Genomic DNA, 22,222 nt, shown 5'->3' on the forward strand with positions numbered 1-22,222 from the left:
TACAGTGTATGTGCAGTGTTTTTTTTTTAAACTATCGAATTTACTCTTGCATGTTTTATGTTTTTAATTTTTCACTTAAAGCTGGGGATTATGGGATACATAGAGGAAGCCTGTCCCATGAATGCAGATTGCATATTAGAACATAAATAGAATTATGGAAGCTAATATTGCATGTATGCAAAGCTTTGACAGAAGTCAGAATTTTCTGGATGGTCAGTAACTCAGTAGTAATGAAACCCTTATTATTGACTTAAATCATTTTGGCTTCAAACTGGAGCCCTGGCAGCATGGACACATTGCTATCGGTATGTGGTACAGCAGTCATTAGCTAAATAGCTGACATTGCCCATAAGAAGAAGCCCTCATTGTAGAGGCCTGCTACCCGACGACATGTGTTGGGTTTGGGCCTGGCCCATCTTTCGGGCTGGACACACTTGGTAAGTGCTCTGCTGGTAAGTATTAATAAAAACATACCTGAGCTGGGATAAAAGCAAAATACTGCAGTTGCTGGAAATCTGAAATAAAAACAAACGCTGGAAATACTCAGCAGGTCTGGCAGCATCTGTGGAGTGAAAAGCAGAGTTAACGTTTAAGGTTTATTTATTTAGAGATACAGCACTGAAACAGGCCCTTCGGCCCACCGAGTCTATGCCGACCATCAACCACCATTTATACTAATCCTACATTAATCCCCTATTCCTACCACATCCCCACCTTCCCTCAATTCCCCTACCACCTACCTACATTAGGGGCAATTTACAATGGCCAATTTACCTATTATTAACCTGCAAGTCTTTGGCTGTGGGAGGAAACCGGAGCACCTGGCAGAAACCCATGTGGTCACAGGGAGAACTTGCAAACTCTGCACAGGCAGTACCCAGAACTGAACCTGGGTCGCTGGAGCTGTGAGGCTGCGGTGCTAACCACTGCGCCACTCTAAAAGTGTACTTGCTGTACCCCAGATGGGACCTTAACCCACAATCCCTGGCTTAGGAAACTAGTGCCTTATCCATTAGGCCACTGGGGCTGCTACCCCAGGTTGTTGACCCTTCTTCAGAACTTGCAGATATAAGAAATGTAAAAGATTTTAAGCAAGTGGGGGGTGGGGCAAGGGATAACAAAAGAGAAGGTCACATAATAGTATCCAAAAAGTCATGGAGCAAAGGCAAACAATATGTTAATGGTGTGCTGAAAGACAAAGCATTAGTACAGATAGGGTGTTAATGGACTGAAAACAGAACAGTCACAAGCACAAACATGAAAAAAAAGTGGGTAGGCACAGTAGAAACAAACAAAATAAAACAATAAAAAGATTAACTAAAAATAAAATGGGGAGGCCCGTCGTACTCTGAAATTATTAAGCTCAATGTTTAGTCCGGCAGCCTGTAGTGTGCCTAATCGGTAAATGCGATGCTGTTCCTCGAGCTTGGGTTGATGTTTACTGGAACAGTGCAGCAATGCCAGGACAGCGATAAAAGCAGGGGCCTGTGTTGAAATGGCCAGCAACCGGAAGCTTGGGGTCATGCTTTCAGATTGAGTGGAGGTGTTCCGCAAAGCGGTCACCCAGTCTGCGTTTGGTCTCCCAAATGTAGAGGAGACTGCATTGTGAGCAGCAAATACAGTACACTGCATTGAAAGAAGTACAAGTAAAATGCTGCTTTATCCGAAAGGAGTGTTAGGGGCCATGGATAGCGAGGAGAGAGAAGGTAAATGGGCAGGTATTACACCTCCTGCGATTGCAGGGGAAGAGGCCGTGCAAAGGGGACAAGGTGGTGGGGGTAATGGAGGAATGGACCAGGGTGTCGCAGAGGGAACAATCCCTTCAGAATGCTGACAGGGGAAGGGAGAGGCAGATGCCTTTGATAGTGGCATCATGCTGGAGGTGGCGAAAATGGAGGATGATCCTTTGGATGTGGAGGCTGGTGGGGTGGAAAGTGAGGACAAGGGGAACCCTGTGGCGGTTCTGGGAAGGGCTAAGGGCAGAGGTGCGGAAAATGGGCCAGACACGGTTGCGGACCCGGTCAACCACAGTGGTGGAGGTGGAGGTGGAGGAGGGGGGGGGAGGAGGGGGGGGGGGATCCTCAGTTAAGGAAAAAGGAAGACCTATCAAAGCTTTGTTATGGAAGGTAGCATCATCAGAGCAGATGCGTCAGAGACGGAGAAACTGGGAGAATGGAATCCTTCCAGGAGGCAGGATGTAAAGAAGTGTAGCTGTGGGAGTCAGTGGGCTTATAATGAATATTAGTAGCCAGACTAGCCCCAGCAATGGAGACAGAGAAGTATTAAAAATAAAAAAAACTTACCTGAGCTGGCAGTCCGGGACAAAACTGAGTCTGTGCAGTAACGTCTCGCACACGCACTGTAGTTTCTTGCAGGTTTGGTGTCCAGAAGCTCAGTGAAGGGTTGGGCCACGAAGTGGCAGATTCAGATTGGGCTCGGTGCAAAATCAGAGGGACTCGGGTTGGGCTGAGGCCCATTGTGGTTCGGGTCAGGTTCTTTTTTCCGACCTAAAGCAGGCCTCTACCTCATAGTATACAGCTGCATTGTGTGTTTAGGGAAGGCCTTACTATCTAAAATTAACGTCAAGTAGGCAACTTGGAAATCATCTTTGCTAGGATGATGCAGAAGATAATCCAGGCAGTCATGTAGTGGATGTTAGCTCCCAGAAATTGACTTCATTCTAATCTATCAGTTTGTCAGTTGTGGGGAAGTTACTGAAATCTATCATCAGGGACAGATCGAGCACTTGAACAAGTATGTGCTGATCGGAGAGACGGCATTGATTTGGGAAGGGTAGTCATGTCTGTCTAACCTAGTTGAATTTTTTGAGGAAGTCACTCGTGTGATGGGTAGGGAAATGTCTATAGGGATTTCCAGAAGGTATTTGACAAGTTTCTACACAAGAGCTTACTGGCAAAAATAAAAGTGTATGAAATTGAAGTTTTAGTTTTTTTTTTAGTTTAGTTTAGAGATACAGCACTGAAACAGGCCCTTCGGCCCACCAAGTCTGTGCCGACCTTCAACCACCCATTTATACTAACCCTACACTAATTCCATATTCCTACCACATCCCCACCTGTCCCTATATTTCCCTACCACCTACCGATACTAGGGGCAATTTATAATGGCCAATTAACCTATCAACCTGCAAGTCTTTGGCATGTGGGAGGAAACCCACGCAGACACAGGGAGAACTTGCAAACTCCACACAGGCAGTACCCAGAATTGAACCCAGGTCGCTGGAACTGTGAGGCTGCGGTGCTAACCACTGCGCCACTGTGCCGCCCCTAAGTGAACAGTGAAATACATTGGTGATTGGTTGGGGAGGCTGGAGAGAGTTAGGATAAGGGGAATGTACTCCAGGATGTCACAAGTGGTGTTCCCCAGGGATCTTTACCATGGCCTCAGTGTTTCACCATATGTATCAATTTCTACCTTACTTTGGGGTACGATTCCAACCCTTTTTGCTATCAGCCTAGACAAGAGTCTGAAAAGCTGTTGTGCCATCAGGCTTCAAAGCTGAGCTTGATCCTGCCCCATATGACAATAATTTTCATGTAGGGATGACCAGAAGAATCCTAGCAGACTTTCCCTTCCCCTCAAGGAGCTGAGGTTAGCTGAAGCTTCTCCCTCACCAATGAGCCAACTCAACATAGCCTGGGCTCAATCTTGGGATCCTTACTCATTTTTTTCACTTTTATGCCCAGCTGCATCAGTGATATTGGGTTTAACAGCTCAATAATCTTCCTGTATTTTCCATTTTTAATGGAGACGTTAACCACATACAAATAAGGTCCTGGGTTCAACTGATGCTCATTGAATTAGATAGCTTGGGGATGGAAGGAAAAGTTGCCCTGTGCACTTGGACTTTTGGGGGGGGGGCAAAAGAAAAACAAAAAAATCAGTCTGGGTTCCAGTTCCTAAGCATCAGTGCATACTGGAAGTCAGTGTATAGTTATGCTTTTGCTTGGCTGAAATGGTGCCCTAAACCTGAGGAATTGAGTTGGTATGTGAATGACCAATTTCTGTATATGGTGTGAAGCTGCAAAGCCAGATACAGCAGTCGGTCTTTTCACACATCAAGGAGGGGCAAGAGCAAAATATTGGAGGACGAGAGATAGCTGTGAAACCTCACCGGAACAAGCAGTTAATGGCTTTGAGAGGAGCAAACATTGGCCAGAAAAGATGGGGTGCAGTGTTGTAGCATGCAGGTATGCAGCTTTGGTTCTTCAGATAATGCAGGTTCAGCATGTGGATGAGTTATTACCAAACAATTCTTTCCCGTTTAAAACTGCTAGATGTACACTGGCAGTCACGCCTTTGTGCCCATGTGCAAGATCCAAGACCAAGGTAGGTTTGTGGGAAAATGAGGATGTAGCTGGGAGGGAGAGGAAGAGAGAGAACTCTAGCTTGCATTAATTGTGCCAACAGGGGAATATCACTGGTAGGAATACCTCTGAACACCTGGATTAAGTAATATGTTGACTAAGCTTCATGAGTGGTATAGGTTTTGGAACACTAAGGTCTGCTCCAAACAGTCCACTGCATAGCAGCTAAAGAAAAAAATGAAACAAAGTCTTGTGTTTATATAGCACCTTTCATGATCAAAAGACATTGAGAAGTACTTTAAAACGTAGTCACTGCTGTAATGTAGGAAACGCAGCACACAGCAATGTGATGATGACTTGATAATCAATTTAACATAACAGGTTAAGAGATAAATATTGGCCATGACGTGGAAGGACAGCTGCTGGAAGGCATAACCTGGAAACTAGATACAAGAACATGTGATCATTTATCCAATACTCTCTTCCTACCATGGATTTGGGTTCCAGAGAGGCAAATAATGGCTTCTGAAACTCTGCACTATGAACTGGTAGATCATCAAATGGACGACCAGGGTTGTGTTCATACTGTGGTCCAAATTTTTGCTTTTAGAAAGAATAATTACAGCAGTTTTGTTCCATTAAATTTATAAAAGCACTCCTGCCATGCCAATTTACAGTACTCAAAACAGAAATTTCAGTTCTACATTCAAACACAATAATAAAAGCAGGAATATGGGCTAAACTGTGGAACCCACTTTATATATTTTAAAACAAAACTACATTTGTATGAAAAGATCTTTGGAAGTATGTTGAAGGTTATAAAAAAAGTGGGTTGCACAATACACTAACCTAACCAGAGTTCCATAAAAGAAGATTTAATCTTCAAGATATGGTGAAAAGATGATTAGGTTGAACTCTGCTGAATGGTTTGAGGATTTTTCAGCTTAAAGCTAGAGTGAATCTGCAAAAGATTGAGATTGGCACAAAAGACAGCTTAAGAAGGATTTCTTGTAGATTATTTGAGTCATTACAGGCTAAGTAAAATAATGGCAACTTGCAGCTGTATATTGCCTGTTTACTAAAATCATCAGACAAGATTGGACAATGTCAGTTGGTGGGAAGTTCCCTTGGAATATATTTGGCTTCCTCTCACTGGGTTGGTACTTTTGTGGCATTTTCCCCTAAGCTTCCTCTGGTTTCTCAAACAAATGGTTTCATGATTTCACTTGTTCATGGAGCTGTTGACCTTTTATTGACTACCTAAATGTACAAAAAAAAACTTCTTTACAGGCAGAGTAAATAAAGGAAGCTGGCTGAAGACAAGTAAACAGCAACTCACTGTCAAATAAATCACTTTATTTGTATTTCTCAAAATCTAAATGAGACTTAGAAAGAGAAAATTCATATTTCCCTATACCATGCATTCTACCAAGCAAGGTAATCCAATTTAAAAACCACAAACATTAAAGGAAGTTACTTAATCCAAAACAAACCTGAAAGAAAAATCTATTTTGTCCAGAATTCTGTCTCATCTAAAACAACAACTTTTTTTGGCTGGTGCTTTGATTTCATTTCATTGAAATTGAGCTACACCCCACGAGTCGATCTGGTAAAATTCAGACTCTATTCCTGTTTTTGACCCACAACCTGTTAGGGCTGCACTTTATACTGTGCTGGTGAGACTGGGCAGCTACAGAACCTGTTCAGTCAGCAGTAGATGATTTACCCTGTCTGGTTGGAATGGAGCTCCTGTGACCAGGAACAAGCCCTCTGCCTATTTGCTTGCACATACTCAAAGGATCCACCTCAAATAAGACATTAAGTACTTTCTCCTACCTGTGTGCTCAAAACACAAACTTCTAAAGGAGGTCCACCAGCAGTAGTTGGGTTCCCTGAGGGAGAGGCAACAGAGGGGAACTCTCAACTCAATACAGTGATACGTCTGGCAATATATGGCATTTTAAGATTAAGGATTTTTATCTAATCCCTTGGGTTCTTTAAATCTAGGCAGAGAATGATAGTGTTACTGCATTATGGAAGAGGCAGATTGTGCTCTACTTATCTCCTCCATGCCACTGAATCAGTGATAAGCAATTGAGTGGATGGGAGGAAAATAATCAGGGTGAATTGTCACTGCCCTACACTCATTCTCTTTGTGGCCAACTAAGAGCAAGGAAATCTTAAAGATCACATTCTTGTGGTATAAATGGTCCAGGGTGTTTAAATTTTTTTTTTTTTTTTTAAACAGCATCATTGAGAAACTTCATGTGGTATTTAAAGCAAAGCTCTTATAGAATTGATAAATTTTTATTAATTTAAAAATGTGAGACAATATCAGCTCCTGGCTCATCATAAAGTAACATCTCTAATAAGGCAGTATGGTGCTTTAGAACTTTACACTGTGCCTAGATTTTGTTTCCACCCTTTCCCCAACACTGAAGAAATGTGATTCCCTAAGGCAAAGGATTTAAAATATGGATAGGAGAAAAAATTTAGCGAGTCCATCCCCTACTTTTGCACTACAGCAAGGCTGGTTTCAGACAGGTAACAATACCACTATTTGACTACCTGAGGACTTCTTCAGGCCCAACCCAACGGCCACTAAGGGTTGAACGGCCTGTGGTGTGAATTAGCCTGAAGATGGTGGTGGTCTCAGACTCCTGGGTGATGAAGGCAAAAAGGGACTTAAATGGAATTATACCAGTTATGTGCATTGCTATGAAGCCAAAACCTCTGACAGAAAAAGTGGGAACATAAATTTACTTGCTCCAGAGAATCTGGCAAAGAATTTTATTTTTCGGTATATCCCCAGTCAGAGAATGGGGAGCGGAGGGCCAAGGCTTGATAAATATAAAGCATTATTGGAAAAATGCAGTATCTTCACCCAATCCAAAAGGTGCACTTGGGAGATGATTGGATAGTGATTAATTGCAGAAACCTTGGCCATTGCCTCTTTTCCCATTTCTCCTTTTCATTAGTGGAGAAATTAACTTAGTAATGTTCAAACAAAATTAACACATTCTAAAATTATAAATTGTTTCTCAATTAATACAAAATGAAACTGCTTTCAACGATGATCATGATTCAACTGTATTAAAATAGTTCTGCAAATAGATTTGAAGGCAAGTCTTGTGGTTTCAACTTTCAAAACTAACACTTGATTTAGTCTCTGCCATTTTTCCTCCATTCCCCTCCTTATGGAATTGATTGACGATACTGAGAGGTAGAAGTGTATTTTTTTGGTGGAAAATGGGGATTTGTTATCGGGCTTACCCAGTTATTGATGTCCAGCATTGTAACTCTGTAACCCAAGTAACATAAACCTGACACAGTTGCGATGGGCTGAATGGCCTCTGTCTGTGCTGTCATCACCATGATTTTATGAAACGCACTTACATCTAACCCTCAAAAGAATAATCTTTGCATACAACTGAAACATCTGCCTTTCTACATTGTGAATTATATTACTCTGGTTTACTTGCAAGAGTTTGAACTCCTAGTAAATGTCTACTTTCACTCAAAGCTGTTTTTACCCTATTGCAATTAGGCCCTTTTAATCGTCACAAATTGGTTTATAACTTTTTATAACTTTGACCCATCCAACATAAACTCTCTTATAAAATTGCACCATCACTTTGCACAAAAAGTAGTTCAAGAAGATTTGTTTCCTTAATTATAAGTCCACTATATTCAGGTCTAGTTGTTCTGGGTGGCAGGCCATTGAAATGAAAGTTTTATCTCCTAAAATACAACTATTTTGCACTAAGAAAATAAACATCTCCATTTCTTTGTGACTTGGTATGGGGTAGGCCATCTGTGATGTTGCATCAACTGTCTTAATACCAATTGCCCAGCCTTGCCAATCTGGCGGCTTGAATTTCCAACAAGACTTCCTTAGTTAGGAATTCTTGAGAAAATGGAGATAATAGTTCATTTAATGCCCCAAATAAGGACATGAGAAATATTTAGTAATTATCTGGGGTATATGGAGTATGGTTCTCAGCAACTTCCCCTGAATTAGAATAATATACAGCCTGATTCTTTGGAATCTATAGATAACTAGCCAAAATTCAAATAGTGAGTTTTAAACACCATTTCCAATTTGGAATTGGAAAGGAGTGTCGAAAGAACTGTAATGTGAACACATTTAAATATACAAGTTTCAGCAATCATAAATCAAAATATTCTGATTTAAGTCAAATGATGTCCATTAACAAAATAAAGCATTTATCTTTAAATGGCTTTTATTACTAAAAGATTTTTTTTTTAAAAAGCTCTCTATCAAATTGTTAGCAAATCTCAGTTGCACATACTGTCCTAGTCCAATGCTGTTGGCCATCGTGGGGGACTTGATCAGCTGGTTAATAAATTTGTAGATGGGTGGAGGTTGCACCATCTCGCCAGGCCTGAATGTAGTCCATGATGACAGTCCGACACAGGGGGCAAGTTTTTTCTCGATTGAACCAGAGTGAGATGCACTCCTCACAGAATATATGCTTCAGGGCAGAAAAAAAAAGGAATTCAGAAGAGCGCATGGTAACGCATCTCTCAATTTAAATTTTTTCCTCCCCCACCCAACCCCTCTCATTCAGACAGTTACCTGACAGATGAGGAGAATAGGTTTTCTGAATTCTGTCTGGCAGATGGGGCAAATATCTCCTGCATCACTGCACTGGTGCTTGCTGGCTGCAATCCCATAGTGCTGCAACAGAACAAAGCAGTTTTGGTTGATGGTTTTGTTAGTTGAGTATATAATTTTATTTTAATTATATACATACACATTGTTTTTTTTTAAAAATAGTCTGCATAAATACCAACTCTTCCTGTCAATTTTTACCTAAAATGTTAACATTAAAACTGCGTATGTGAACAGTTGCCTGTAACAATGTAGTTGCATGTGCTGCCAGTAGGTGGCACACTAGTGCACATTTAAAAAAAATGTCAACTCACTACAAGCCCTGCCACAGGCAATTTTCTAGTAAATTTTAAAAATTAAACAGACTGGGCTGAGTAACTAGGTCACCCAGGGAAATGATTAAGGAACATTATAAAATTATACCCGATTTCCCTTGAACAAAGATCAGGAAAACACATGCTATAGATTAACAGACACCAATCTAAATTATTCACTTTTCCAAGTACATTGACTCAAAAGTACCTCAACTCTTCTAGTAAAGAGATTAAAATAACTGCTAAATATCCAAGTAGGTTTATTTACAGTTAAATTATACAAAGTATTCAAAACATGGAAATTTGTTTTAACCCGCTTTGCTCAGTGTTCACTGGATACTTAATACACCAGCAAACTTCTCAAAACCTAGGTCTGTTGGGTGGGTATCACATCAAAGTACTAACAGCCCAGAAATAGGACTACTATACCACAGAGACTTGTTTTTTTAAAAAAAAATCTCTTCAAAATCCATGCACATCCCTGCATCAGATAGAATCATAACATCCTACAGCACAAGGAGAGGCCTGTGCTGGCTCTTCAAAAGAGCTATCCAATTAGTCCCACCCACCAGCTTTTCCCCCATAACCCTACAAATTGGTCCTCTTCAAGTACATGCCCAACTGCCCTTTTCAGTTACTCTGTTGCTGCATAGTTCTCCAAAAAAGACAGCTGAACCTTCAAGGTGGACACAGGTTCAAGCCAGCAAAAGACAAATTTAATGCAGGTTTCTCTTTAAACATAGCGATTGTCCATGTGACACGGACTTCCAGGTCGGGTAATGAAAACAAAATCCCTGACCCAACAGCTGGACAGCATAATGGAGGTAGTATTTCTCCTTGCTTCCCCTATGGATGGGTCTAGGTGGACCTTCTCAGCCGGATAAATTTTGTGAATGGTTTCCAGAATACTTTATGAAGTGGGGAGTAATCGGGTGGGGTTAATAACCCAAGCTGATATCCTGGTCAGTTACGCTTTTACCTTTGGAAGCCAAGAAGAAATTTGAAGATACTTTTATTAAAAATTTCTGTTGGAAGTTTTGTTTTGAGGTTTTCCAGATAAATTAGGGGAGTGTGTGCAATGATGCAAACTGTTAGAGGAGGCAAATGCCTTTAAAAAGGGGGAATTTTGATTATTTTGCTTTGATTAATGCATTTCCAAATAATAGACATACACTAGCTGCAGTGTGCGAAGGTAGCCAAGAGATGGCAGCAAGTCAACATCTTAAGAGCATCTGCTTTCACTATCTGAAAAAAATGACCACTTGGAGGGGATGTAAAAAGGAGGCAATTAGTTTACTAGAATGTAACAATTTTGTACTTGCTCACCTGTTTGTGAAACAAACTCTGCAAAGCTCTCCTGAAACTGCTCCACCGACCATAAACACCAAGGAGCTGAGGATCAAAAACAAGGCGCTACAGTAATTGTTTCTAAGTGTTAGTTCTCCACATGCCCCACTCCCAATTGTGTATTTCAGGAGGTTGCTTTGCAATAGGGCAGTGGTGTCCATAAGTCATAAAATCAGTCACTATCTTCTGATGTCAGGCAGTTTGATGTAAAAAAAAATAAGCAGATAGCACAAGATGCTGCGAGACAATTCTTGTCAGAATCTTCCTACCCTCCAGTTAAGATTCCTTTGCTATTAAAGCATCGACACAGAGAACTAATCAAACCCACTGCCTTTCTGTCAGCAGAACTGTCAGTGCACCATTTTAATTGCCACACTGCTGAATCAGATTTGACACTCAAAAGTTTCGCAAGAACAAAGCACCTTTAGTCCTTCTCCGTCAGCATGGACTGAATCGTTATTGTGCTGTTATTTATTATTGCCTTTTTGCTCCTTCCTCACTCACACATCCTGCCCTGAAATCACCACAGAGAGAGCAGGTAAGAACCCGATTCCGTGTTTTTGCCAACTGCTGGCAAGTGTATGTCAACAATGCATGGATTCGCCAGAATGGGAAAACTATATGGATGTGGAGACTCGAGATACTGAGGTGACTTCCACTGGAGTACAGAAGCTTGAGATTTACTGGATTTAAAAAAAAAAATCAAAACCCTTTTGTAATTTAAAAATATTTTCTTTCGTTGGGATAAAGGGGGATCATCAGCCAGAGATGCAACAGGCTGAATAGCATCCTCTGCTGTAAACTCCTATATTGGTACAACCCTCAAGTCCCTCTCCCTCCTGGAAATAAAGTATCCATTCCTGAATGAAATAGGGAACTCGACACAAATAAGGCTTCATATAGTGACACTCTTCCTGACCAGAATGGTGATAGTGGAATTTCCCCATCAATTACACTTGGAGATCACACAGTGCAAGTGAACAATATTGATTTTGGGCACACAATTTGTATTTTGTAACTATCCTCCATTCAATGCATTTTGGTCATGCTGCAATCCTACATTGCAAACAGTGGCTACGTTACAAAAAGTACTTCATTTGCTGTAAAACACTTCAGGACATCCTGAAGGTGGGAAAGGCACTATAGAAATGCATTTTTTTGTTACTTGTATATTAATTGTGTTTAATTGTATGCAGGTGGTGGGCATTAGCTTGGGATTCGCTTGTGCCCCTATAAATAGATGGCTGCATTTGCTGACAATGCTACCACTAGGTGGCAATGCAGTGGCAGATGCGCAAATGCAGCACATGCCACTAAAACGTCACAGTCTGCGACTTCAGGCAGCTGCCAGGACTAAAGATGGTGCTGCTCAAATAATCACACAAAGGCAACCTAAACAAGTGGCAGCAAACAATGACGGGAGGGAGAGAGTGAGTGAGCAGGCCGGGGCTGGGGGGACAGACAGACGGGGGGGGGGGGAGCGGAGCGGCCGGAGAGAGCAGCAAGGGGGGGGGGGGGGGGGGGAGCGGAGCTTGACGCAGGGATGAATACCCGTTGGCGTTGCATTGCTGTACACATAAAGCGCATGCGCAGAGTCCGACCAGGTGCGTTGCCCGAAGATGCACACGTCATGCGATGACATCATCGGCGCATGCACTAACCAGTCTTGGCAAGTCGGAACGCAGCGCACGCGCAGAGAGCAGGAACCAGTCTGTGCATCTGCGCACCTTGGCGTAGCCTGATGACGTCAGTGGCCGGCTGCGTTGTCAGGAATCACTTTGTAAATAGATACAGACAAACTGTGGTTTAGGTTTAGAGGTATATGATTGTAATGTGTAACTCTGTAAATAAATGCTTAGAAGATTTAACGATTGGCTCCAGTTCTATCCTTCACCAATTGGCTTTTCTGGAAGATACCTTCATTTTCTTTTCATGTCATGGGTATCATACTTCATGAGATGTTAAATTAAGCCTTGCCCATGTTGGTACAATTGGATGTTAAAAATCCTAGTTAAAAAGGCACTATTTGAAGAATAGGGAGGCCTGGTCAACATTCCTTCCTCAACCAACCTAAAACATCCAGCTCAATTTGGTATTCAGGTTATTGCTGTTTGCAGGATTTCTTTACTTGAGAGGTGTCTGAGACACAATTTGACGACAAAGACTGGCTACATAAATGTATATCAATATAACAGCAAAGCTAATATTTTCCTGTTACCTTGAGTATGAGGTAGAACAAACTTAGCAGAATACCAAGAGTCCAGATCACAAAACCATCTGATTCTTTATTACCAATCAGGTACCAAGACCAAACTGGAAAGGGCACAAGTGAGCGATGAAACTGGCTCACTTCTTCAATAACCATATACCATTGACCCTGTGAAGGAAAACACAATTAGTAAAAGCTGATAATCAAATTTCAAAACTATGCCAAGCCCTGACATAATCCCACTTTTCCGCCTTAACCTTTATATATTCATCTTTCCTCCTTATCTCATTATGCCTCGAGGTTTTTTTAAAACCTTATGTTATTAAATCAAATTTAAAAACCAAGTACTGAAATCATTAAGGCATCGCTTCCTGAAGCAAATTAAGGAAGTTCTGACAAGACTACAACTATATACACATACTAGTAAGTCACTGCTAGTTTTGCTCTCTGTATAATTGATAGGCTTCTCCTTAAAATGGAGCAGTACTGTACCATGTAATGTGCATTGTAGAATTCTTCTGTTAAGATAGATCTGTATTTCAGCTGGAATGTTTCTTTAAGGGTGGCAATTATGATTTCTACAAGCAAATGATGTGAAGACACTCAGCTTTGACTCGTGTTTGGTCAGGGAACTTTGCAGACTGCCAGTCAGTTTTAGGCTGCAGCTCAGAAGCACCCAACATTTTAAGATTATTTTATAACTGGAACAAAGTGTGACAACTACATACACCAATGACACTGCTTTTTGATATTTCTTGATGTCCTGTGGTATTGCTCACAAAGAAAGATTATATACTCTTTTATAAAGACACGAGTTTCATACCATGTAATACACAATGTATTATTCTTCTGCCACCAAGGTGGAATGGTGTTCTCTTTAAACAATTAAAATTTGATGCATTAAGTAAAATAAGGTTGGCTCATGCAGATTAATTATTCTTTGGGCTGGGAACTTTGGAAATTTTAGTGCTCGTCAGTTTCAATTTCAGATAAAGAGCCTTTCAATATTAAGTAAGTAGCTTTATTTCCCTCTTAAACCCATTTTAAGTCTATAAGAAAGTGTAGCACCTGCATGTACTGATGAACCATTCTTAATTCTTACAACACAAGCTACTGTGACATTGCACACCAAGATCACATGGAGTCTTTTTATATATTTGATTTTATATTATTTATGGTTAAATAGGAAAACTCAGCAATTTGAGAAGCAAAGTTGGTTGGAGCATAGGAATTTTTCTGCAGTACAGGCTGAGGAGTGGGCAGATGCAATACTACAGCATCACTGGTGTAATTAGAGCAGAAATCATGACCCCTGTCCTTGCAGGCTTACACTGGCTCCTGGTCTTGCAACGTCTCCAGTTTAACATTCTCATCCTCATGGCTTAGTCCTTTTCCACCTCTTACCTCCTCCAGCCCACATTTCTCCCCAAACACACTGTTCCTCTGGCTTTTTGTGCATCCCTTGCTTCACTGCACTGTTGGAACCCAGGTGTTTAGCTGTCTAGGTCTCGGGCTCTGGAATTCCCTCTGTAAATCCTTCCATTAAGCTTTGGCTAACCCTCCTAATTGTCACCTCCTTTGGCGCAGCATCTTTTTTTTCCCCCTCTGAAACATCCTGGAATATGCTATATAACTGCATGTTGTAGTGACATCTATCAACAGCAATGGGATAAATGTTGAATTAAATGATTTTAGTGGTACTGGTGGCAGGATAAATGTTTACCAGTAAAACTCACCTGTCCTTTTTTTTTTTGGAAGAGACATTTTTATAAATCAGTTGTTAATCAATTGTACAGTATACTGCAGAAATATGTTAAATGGGTTAACATGATTTGACAGTTGTGTTCTTGAACCATATTCGTGGGAAAACCAGCACATGCTAGTGAGACTGTGTTGCAGTATTTCCACTAGTCGAAACTGGAGTTGTCGGATAGTTAAGATATCTAGAACATTCCAGTATAAATTTCCCCACCCCAGCCACATCAGCATTCTACAGAATGAATGTCAGGCCACTCCGAGGCAGTCACAGAGGAGACAGCACATGTCCCGGAACTGTTAATGGGTTTGTGGGTCATGTCATGTTGGCTCTTTGTTTCCCAGGAGATTTTAAATATTGAGCTTGTTATTTACATTCAGTAAATTTCGGATGTGCGAGCTATTTATGGTTTATTTTTAAACAAACACATGCAGCAATCAGGTAATAGATACACAGATACACGCACTCTTTTAGTCACTCTGTATTGTTCTTTACCTTTGAAATTACAAAGATATAGTTTCATAGAATCTGGCAGCCCTCCAGAACTCACGAGGCCCTGGACAACGAGAGTTGACAAGTTATTCAACCTTGGGGTCACGTGGGATTGGTGGATAATGATCAAAATCAGGGATGCTGGCTGATTTCCCAGAACACCGAAATCAACTGTCGAGAAGCCCAGAGTTCAGCTAACTTGGGACAGTCCAGTCTGAACCTGGATGTTCCCTCTCTGTGCGGCTCAGTAGCGCAATAGGTTTATACAGTTAGCCATTTGGGTGCAAACATGTATAGAAAGTACTGGAGGACAATTTAGATAAATTGATGGGAAAAAAAAAAGAGATCTCCTACACTCCAAAAACCACAGAACTTCCACATGATACAAGACAGCACAAATAAGACAAGCAACTTTGTAAACAATAAGCATATTAAATAACTGCAGCACAAATTCTACAAACAATCCTTAGCTAAACATGTACAAACAAAATAAAACCTTCCTACACATCATCTACAAAATATCTAGCGTGAAAAGTAATTGGCAGCTCCGCTGCAACACATTTACCCGTGATCTGTAACCCTGCATTGGGGCAAACAGCATTCTGAAAAATACCAGTTTCAGAATGTGAAGCGTATCCCTGACAACAGTCTCCAAGTGCATTGTTTTAATTCTAATAACGCAACCGACAGGAATCACAGAGAGGTAAAGGAATTGTTTGTTTTAAAAAGTATAAACAAGTTATATTAACTTCACTAGCTTCCCCCGCGCCCCACCCAAATAAAATGGTTCTTTTAAAAATCTCTTCCAACTTTCCACATGTCTCCCTAAACACGGAATATAAAATGTCCATCCTGACACCCACTCAGGCACGCTTTCCTAGCAAAGATCACAGGGACCCCAACTGGTTTTTGCCTCTGCTACCTAGCCCACAGAGAGAGGGAGACAAACACAAACACATCACCCCTGCTGACACATCCCTAATGCAGATCACCCAACATCACAAGCTAGGGACTGAACCAGGGGGTCTTTCTGGTTTGAAAAGCACAGTACTAAAAATATCAAGGCAACCACAAGAGGTGGTGGCCCTTAGGGGTTTCTTTTTTATGCATATGCTGTAGGTTTAAAGGTAAAAGATACAATAGAGGGAAATGCCTGACTATTTTAGAAACTGCAGTAAACAGTTCTTTTTTTGAAAGTCAAATTACCTGTATATAGTTGGAAATATTTAACAGCCAACTGCTCTGTAAACGACCACAGGTTGGAGGCTGCCAAGTGAATTTCTCGCTTTTGAAGGTTACAGCTATACAGTGGAACATGAATATCAGGCTCAGCTGCAGCATAAATAGTGTCAGAAATAAACTGATAAAGTCTTTGGGAAGCATTGTCGCACCACAGGTGTGCACATTTCAGGCTCAGTACGTATGCCCTTCCGTTCTATACCCTCAGCCACGACCTCACAATCCCAAATAGGTCTGGGTTTGATGGCTTGTATTGTGAAATCACCGAGTTCTTTGTAGTAATAACTTTCCATCTATGGATCTTTGATAACATACATACTTACACCCAATCCCCCCCACTCCATGACCAGCCAGCCAAAACCCACCCATCCTCAAGTGGCAAACTGCACCTCATTCAAGTAACTATTCTTCATGCTAGAGCCCAGCGTATGGCTATTTGACTGTAGCAGGAACCACAAGGAAGCACAATTCTGAGCTCACCAGATATCTATGGACATTGTATGAGCACTTACAAGCAGGTGTCACTGATCAATGGAGTTTTGTGGTTTTTTTCCATTCATGGGCTGTGGGTGTCGCTGACAGGACAAGCATTTATTGCCCAGCCCCAATTGCTCAAGAAGGTGGGGGCAAGCCACCTTCTTGAATACAACTGAGTGGCTTGTTAGGCCATTTCTGAGGCAGGCGAGAGTCAAACACACTGTTTCGGGTCTAGTCACGTACAGGCCAGAGCAGGTAAGGACAGCAAGTTTCCTTCCCTAAAGGACATTAGTGAACCAGATGGGTTTTTACAACAAATGGGGTAGTTTCAAGATAGCAGCTTTCTCCAGCTGCCATGTTGAGATGTCATTAGTCCAGGACTCTGGATTACTAGTCTAGTAACCTAACCACCAAGCTACTATATCCCAGTTGGTCAGCCAAGTGCTAAAACATACTAACTAGATACTCCAAGCTAGAATAGAATCATAGCAAGTTTAAGGCACAGAAAGAGGCCACTTGGCCCATCGTGTCTGTGCTGGCCGAAAAACAATCCACCTATTCTAATCCCACCTTCCAGCATTTGGTCCATAGCCATGCAGATTACGGCACTTGAGGTGCATATCCAGACTCCTTTTGAATGAGTTGAGGGTCTCTGCCTCAACGACCCTTTCAGGCATCGAGTTCCAGATCCCATCAACCTCTAGGAAAGAGGTTTTTCCTCATCTGCCCTCTAATTTTTCTACCAATCACTTTAAATCTATGCCCCCTTGTCACTGACCTCTCTGCTAAGGTGAATAGATACTTCACCTCCACTCAATCCAGTCCCCTCACCATTTTATGCATCTCAATCAAATCTCCACTCTGCCTTCTCTGTTCCAAGGAGAACAACCCCAGCCTATCCAATCTTTCCTCATAACTGCATTTTTCCAGACCTGGTAACATCCTCGTAAATCTCCTCAGTACCCTCTCCAGTGCAATTACATCCTTTCTGTAATGAGGTGACCAGAACTGCACAGAGTACTCAAGTTGTGGCCTAACTAATGATTTATATAGTTCCAACATAACCTCTTGCTCTTATATTCTATACCTCAGCTAATAAAGGAAAGGATTCCATATGCCTTCTTAACCACCTTATCGACCTGTCCTGCTACCTTCAGGGATCTGTGGACATTCAATCCAAGGTCCCTCACTTCCTCTACACTTCTTAGTATTTTCCCATTTATTGTGTACTCTTTTGCCTTGTTTGACCTCCCCAAATGCATCACCTCACACTTCTCCAGGTTCAATTCCATTTGCCACTTTTCTGCCCATCTGACCAGACCATCAATATCTTCCTGCAGCCTATAGCTATCCTCCTCACTATCTACCACACAGCCAATCTTTGTGTCATCTGCAAACTTCTTGATCATGCCCCCTACATTTACGTCCAAAGCGTTTATACCACAAAAAGCAGGAGACCCAGTACTGAGCCCTGCGGAGTGCCACTGGTAACAGCCCTCCAGTCGCTAAACACCTGTCAACAATTACCCTTTGTTTCCTGCCACAGAGTCAGTTTTGTATCCACCTTGCTGCATTTCCCTGGATCTAATATTTTACTTTTTTTTTTTAAACCAGTCTGCCACGTGGGACCTTGTCAAAAGCCTTGCTAAAATCCATGCAGGGACATCAACTGCACTACCCTCATCTATCTTCCTCGTTACTTCAAAAAATTCGATCAAGTTGGTCAAACAAGATCGCCCCTTAACAAATCCATGCGGACGATCCTTGAATAACCTGTGCCTTTCTAATTTCCTTTTTGATTTCACCCCTCCCTTTTCTATACTCCTCTCAGCTTTCTGTAGTATTGAGTCCTCGGTGTCGGACATAAGCTTTCCTTTTCTGCCTTATCTTACCCTGTAGGCTCCTTGACATCCATGGGGCTCTAAATTTGGCCATCTCACCCTTTTTCTTTGTGGGAACGCTTACCCTGAACCTCCCCTTCGAATGTCTCCCACTGTTCTGACTCTGATTTACCTTCAAGTAGCTGTTTCCAGTCCACTTTAGCTAAATCACTCCTCAGTTTAGTAAAATTGGCCTTGCCCCAATTGAGAAGTCTAACCCCTGTTCTACCTCTGTCCTTTTCTATAATTATGTTAAAACTAACTGAATTATGATCACTATCACCAAAATGCTCTCCCACTGCCACCCCTTCCATCTGCCCATCTTCATTCCCTAAAACGAAGTCTAACACTGCACCCTCTCTTGTTGGACTTGCTACATACTGGGCAAAAAAGTTCTCCTGAATGCACCTCAAGAATTTTGCTCCCTCAATTCCTTTTACACTTAAACTATCCCAGTTAATATCGGGGTAGTTAAAATCCCCTACTATTACTGCTCTATTGTCCCTGCACTTCTCAGAGATTTGCCTAAATATCTGCTCTTCTATCTCCCTGACTATTTGGGGGTCTATAGTACACTCCCAGCTGTGTGACTACCCTTTTTTTGTTCCTTAACTCAATCCACAATACCTCATTTGATGAGCCTTCCACCATATCGTCCCTCCTCACAGATGTAATAGTTTCTTTGACCAAAACTGCCACTCCCCCTCCTTTCTTATCCCCCTCCCTATTGCGTCTGAAAACCTTGTAACCAGGAACTTTGAGCTGCCATTCCTGTCCCTCCTTAAGCCATGTTTCTGCAATAGCTATGACATCATACTGCCATGTGTCTAACTGTGCCCTCAGCTCATCTGCTTTATTTGCTATACTCCTTGCATTGAAATCAGATACCCTTGAGCACTGCCAAACTCTTTTTTTTCTAACCTTTGTTTCCTTTGTCTTCCAGACTCATCCATTAACTTTCTGCCTTCTATTTTCATTTCTGCTTTTGTCCCAACTGAGTCTACCCTCAGGTCCCCATCCTCCTGCCAAACTAGTTTAAACCCTCCCCAACAGCAATAACAAAACGGAGATATTTATATTCTTACAACTGAGGCAGGAGGAGTGCACTTTCCTTCTCTAGTTCCACTTCTCCACAGATCACAACATATTTAAATGTTTACCTAGTTACCAATACAACCAATTATATACTCTCTATTTCAGAATAAAATCCACCAACAGGTTTCTTTCATAAACAAAATGAATAAATTGTAAAACAAGATTTATTCAGTAAAGATGCAAGGCATTAACAGATTGAAATATGAAAGTTCCCTTCGAACTCAGCTGAACTCACTCCCCAAAGCCTGTCCATCTACAAGGCACAAGTCAGGAATACTCTCCACTTGCCTGGATGGGTGCAGCTCCAACAATGCTCAAGAAGCTCGCCACCATCCAGGATAAAGCAGCTTACTTGACTGGCACCCCATCCACCACCTTCAACATTCACTCCCTCCACCATCAGTGCACCATGGCTGCATGGTGTACCATATACAAGATACACTACAGCAATGCATCAAGGCTTCTTAGACAGCACCTTCCAAACGCGCGACCTCTTCCACCAATAAGGGAAAAGGCAGCAGACACATGGAAACACCACCACCAGCAAGTTCCCCTCCAAGCCACACACCATCCTGACTTGGAATCATACCGCCATTCCTCACTGTCGCTGGGTCAAAATCCTGGAACTCCCTTCCTAACAGCACTGTTGATGTATCTACCCCACAGGGACAGCAGCAGGTCAAGGCAGCAGCTCATCACCACCTTCTCAAGAGCAATTGGGGATGGGCAGTAAATGCTAGCCTAGCCGACGACGCCCACATCCCATAAACAAATTTTAAAAAAAAGTACACATGCACATCGGTTAGAGAAAAAATAAATACGTTTTCTCTGCAGAGATCTTTTTACAAGAGACAAAAAAAAACCTTTGCCAAGTACTTGTTAATTCTTGAAGGAAAAGGATAAGATATGGAATGAGATCAGTTGTCCTTTTTCTGGCGTCCCAAAAATGCATAGACAGCTGTCACTAGGATCTTTCTGGAGCAGTTCTCTTCAGCTGACATCGAGAATTAGTCTGGCAGGCTTTCCAGGAGAAATGCGGCATCGGGTTTGAGTTATCACACACTGGACTCTCAGGGTTTCTCAGAAAGGCAGAGAAAAGGATGAGCTGGTTGCTTCTCTCTTAGCAAGCTGACCCCCAACTGACTCAAAACAATCTAGAACGAAACCTACTCTTGACCACCATAAATCTTGACATGCCACTTCCCTGTAAACAACTCCTCCTAGTCACCAAGGCTCCTGTTTATTTAGTTAAGACATGTGACATCCAGTAAGCATTGTTTTTAAAAACAGGAAGCTCAAGTCCTTCCAGTGACCTTTTTTAAAAAATAGTTCAACATCTATGGATGCTCTTCAGTCCCAAATGAATCAATTTCCACAATTCTAAAACACAAGTCCTCAAAAAATATTAAAAATGGAAGCACTTTCATAACAATATCTGTAAGATTTGTTTGCTGTACAGGGAATGCACACTTTTCCTGCACCACCGCCACCACAGAGCTTAGCACTGGTTAACAGAGCCAAGGTTTACAACTTCCAAGTGAGGGCAGGTGTACTATCAGCTAAAACCATGCAGCCAACCAGTACAGGCCACTGGTTAACTCACCGCTATTTATCCATCTGGGACCACCCTTCCTTGTGCTATTAAAACTATACATGAGCAGCATTAGTTCATGGACTGAGCAATGTCACCTACATAGAAACATGTACAAGATTATCTTCGATACTATTATCGAGGGCGTGCTGTGCTGGTGGAGGAGTCAACTTTTGGATGAGATATTAAATCAAGGCCCTGTCTGCCCAAGATTCCAAGGCACTATTTCAAAGAAAAGCCAGGGAGTTCTCCCTGGTATCCTGGGGCCAATATTTATCCCTCAACCAACATCGCTAAAACAGATTATCTGATCATTATCACATTGCTGTTTTTGGAAGGTTGCTGTGCGGAAATTGGCTGCCAAATTTTCTACAATGATGCACTTCAAAAGTACTTAATTGTCTGTAGAGCACTTTGGGACATCCTGAGGGCATGAAAAGTGCTATTTAAATGCAATGTTTTCTTTCTAGTTAATTCAAAGAAGCTGACGTTTTCCCCACCAAGACAGTGCTATTTGAGTTTGACAAGAGTCAGTATGCTGAGCTACTTAAGAGTTCTTCAGATATATGTTAAGCTATGCAGTTGTTTGAAGACATACTTTGATTGCTGAGGTAAATTAAAGGTGGAGATACAAGACTGAAGGTGCATTCACATTGGAAAGTAATTCTGCCTGTGGGAAAGGAGGGCGGACTAGAAGACAAGAGCCAAACATCCTCCCAACAACAGGAACAGGGAAGAGCCGGGTTATAAAAGAAAATTAAATCCTACAGCAAGGTTTTATTCGTAAGCAAACATGTTCAGACAAAGCAGTGAAGTTGAAGATCTGTGTCCTAATCTCGATGTTCACCCAATGAGCAG

General features: G+C 41.7%; 1 protein-coding gene across 1 annotated transcript in view; it reads right to left on the reverse strand.

Moving 5' to 3' along the window:
- Positions 1-5,617: 5,617 nt before the first annotated feature.
- The window catches only part of rnft1 (ring finger protein, transmembrane 1), a 28,230-nt gene continuing 11,625 nt past the window's right edge, over positions 5,618-22,222 (reverse strand). Inside the window, 4 exon segments of the mRNA XM_068010715.1 lie at positions 5,618-8,824; positions 8,929-9,030; positions 10,605-10,670; positions 12,844-13,002. Coding sequence (XP_067866816.1) covers positions 8,690-8,824; positions 8,929-9,030; positions 10,605-10,670; positions 12,844-13,002 — 462 coding nt within the window. The 3' untranslated portion in view covers positions 5,618-8,689.

This window comes from Heterodontus francisci, chromosome 30 (assembly GCF_036365525.1).
Source record: "Heterodontus francisci isolate sHetFra1 chromosome 30, sHetFra1.hap1, whole genome shotgun sequence".
Classification (NCBI taxonomy): domain Eukaryota; kingdom Metazoa; phylum Chordata; class Chondrichthyes; order Heterodontiformes; family Heterodontidae; genus Heterodontus; species Heterodontus francisci.